Here is a 2,346-nt window from a genome sequence, read left to right on the forward strand (position 1 = left end):
TGGCCAAATTTTGTAAGAAGTATGATTATTTTCTTTTGAAAACAATTCTTGCTTGGACACTCAGGTGATTTTTCCCCAATCGTCTAACCCTGACATATTATCACCGATGTTTCTGTCTATGATGCTGGAATGAGGGTGAGATGAGAGAACTAGGCTGTCCAGAAACCCCTTTGAGTCATATCTCACAATCTTCAATCACATCAGAGCTTAGCTGTATCTGACTCTGAGGAAGAACAGCTGGGGCTGCCCGGCCTCACACAGCTCAACTCAGGGGGTTTATGTTCTGGCCTATATCACTGTGGGCCACTATAACTCTGTTGACAGTAATAAGTGGCAGCATCTTCAGACTTTAGGCTGCTGATGGTGAGAATGTAATCTGTGCCAGATCCACTGCCACTGAATCTGGAAGGGACCCCAGGTTGCAAGTTTAATGCACCATATATCAGGAGCCTAGGAGCTTCCCCTGGTTTCTGCTGATACCAGTGTAAATTTCCGTAAATATTCTCACTGGCCTTGCAGGTGATGGTGACTTTTTCTCCCAGAGATGCAGACATGGATGGAGACTGGGTCAGCTGGATATCACCCCTGGCACCTGAGAGAGAAAATAGAAACACTCATGATCACTATTCATTACCATTCAGTGCCTCCTCTCCCTGAAATCCAGGGAGCACTAAGCCCTGTGAGTCCTGGTGTTGCTTCTTCACCTGAGAGCCAGAACAACAGGAAGCTGAGGAGCTGCACCGGGACCCTCATGTCCACTGTGTGTCCTGACTGGATCTGAGCTTGCTCAGGGAGACCCAGTGTTCTTGAGTGTCCTGGGCAGGGACTGTGAGACTTGCAAATGAATGGGGCTGGGCTTGCTAGGCAGGCAGAGGGGTGGAGGGTTTGTGTGGGAACAGCACAGCTGAGGGAAGATGGAGGTTTATGTCCCTCTGGGGAAACAGAAATTTTCCCTCAGAGAACATGCTCATCCCAGGGGACACAGGTGCCCACCAGTTTCAGTACTGAAGGGGTGTGTCTTGTCACATACCCCTTGAGTCAGGACACTGCTTTCTGTTCCCTCTGCCCAGAGACAGACATTCTAAGACACTCTGTAGATTATCTATAGAGATCTATGATTTCTCATCAATGCATTTTAAGGAAAATTAGATTTCATATTTGAATATGATATTCCAATATTATATTTTCTATATTCTTAAGTAAAAGTGTTGTTTTCCAGTATTTTATTAATTTTTGTTGCCTCTCAGACCCAATTGTCTCTATGAACAGCAAACATCAATCTGGCCCCACATTGCATGGTCCCATGGAGGCAAAAGTATTGTGGTGCCTCAGTTCCAGGAACTGTCAAGCCTGTATCTAGTTGCACTGGGCCAGGAGGTTCCTGGGCTCTGACTTCACCCAGCACAGATGTTGCTGAGCCATCAACCCCCTCACAAAATGTGTCAGGTAGAACTTGTTATTTAAACCAGATAGAGGTGTGGACAAACAATAGAAAGCACAAAGGTGGCTGTTTCACTCAATACAAACTGTTTCAATTCATGGCACACATATGATACCCTGTGCACTGCTATAGTGTTTACTCAGAACTAGAAGGAGTTTCTCAGCGTCACTGGGTATGGCACAATAAACCAAAACCAAAACCAAAGAGATATCCACAGAGACCTATACTGAGGGAAAAGGATCTTAAAAAGTCAGGATATTGATTCACAAATTAGAGAGAAACCGAGTGTGTGATGTTACCATCAGTGCCTCCTTGAAGCCTGCATCCTCCTTCACTCTCATATTCTCTCCCTCTCCCTCTGCCTTATCCTAATGACAGGCTCCCTCCACCTCTGCAGAGATTTATTTTCTTTCCAGCTCTGTCATTACAGTGACTGGAAACCACCTTGCTCTTATTGAGCTCTCTTTTATTATGACCTTTTCTTCTCAGAACAAATGAAAGACATGAGATTCCAGAAAGGGTATGAGAACACCCTCAAGTGTGCAGGCATTCATTGATTATAAAAGGACCCCTCTATGGGGAGCAGTAATGTCCATGGAGGTTGTTGGAGTTAGTGTGGGGTGAAGAGTGACAGGAGAATCATCAGTCTGGGGTGGAGCAGAAGTCAATGTCATGTGAGGGGAGTGAGCATCATGGCCTAGATAGTCATCCCACTACCCAACCACACCACACCACAGCTGCTTAACTCAGAGGGTGTCCGGGAACTGAAAACCCAACAATCAGGTCATAGTTTCACGGTTCACCACCAGAGACTTAAACAATAATATTCCACACCAAACCCTCATGCAATGCTATCGCAGAAGTGCACACTCTGGTCAAAGCACTCAAATATCCTGACGAGAGTG

The 2,346-nt window shown here is 45.7% G+C and overlaps 1 gene segment (V, D, J or C); it reads right to left on the reverse strand.

Annotated features, from left to right (window-relative positions):
• Positions 1 to 293: 293 nt before the first annotated feature.
• LOC126024544 (immunoglobulin kappa variable 1-39-like) lies at positions 294 to 759 on the reverse strand. The segment is given in 2 exon segments: positions 294 to 592; positions 705 to 759. Coding segments are annotated over 2 exon segments (348 nt in total).
• Positions 760 to 2,346: the final 1,587 nt, after the last annotated feature.

Source organism: Suncus etruscus, chromosome 12 (genome assembly GCF_024139225.1).
Source record: "Suncus etruscus isolate mSunEtr1 chromosome 12, mSunEtr1.pri.cur, whole genome shotgun sequence".
In the NCBI taxonomy this organism is placed as follows: domain Eukaryota; kingdom Metazoa; phylum Chordata; class Mammalia; order Eulipotyphla; family Soricidae; genus Suncus; species Suncus etruscus.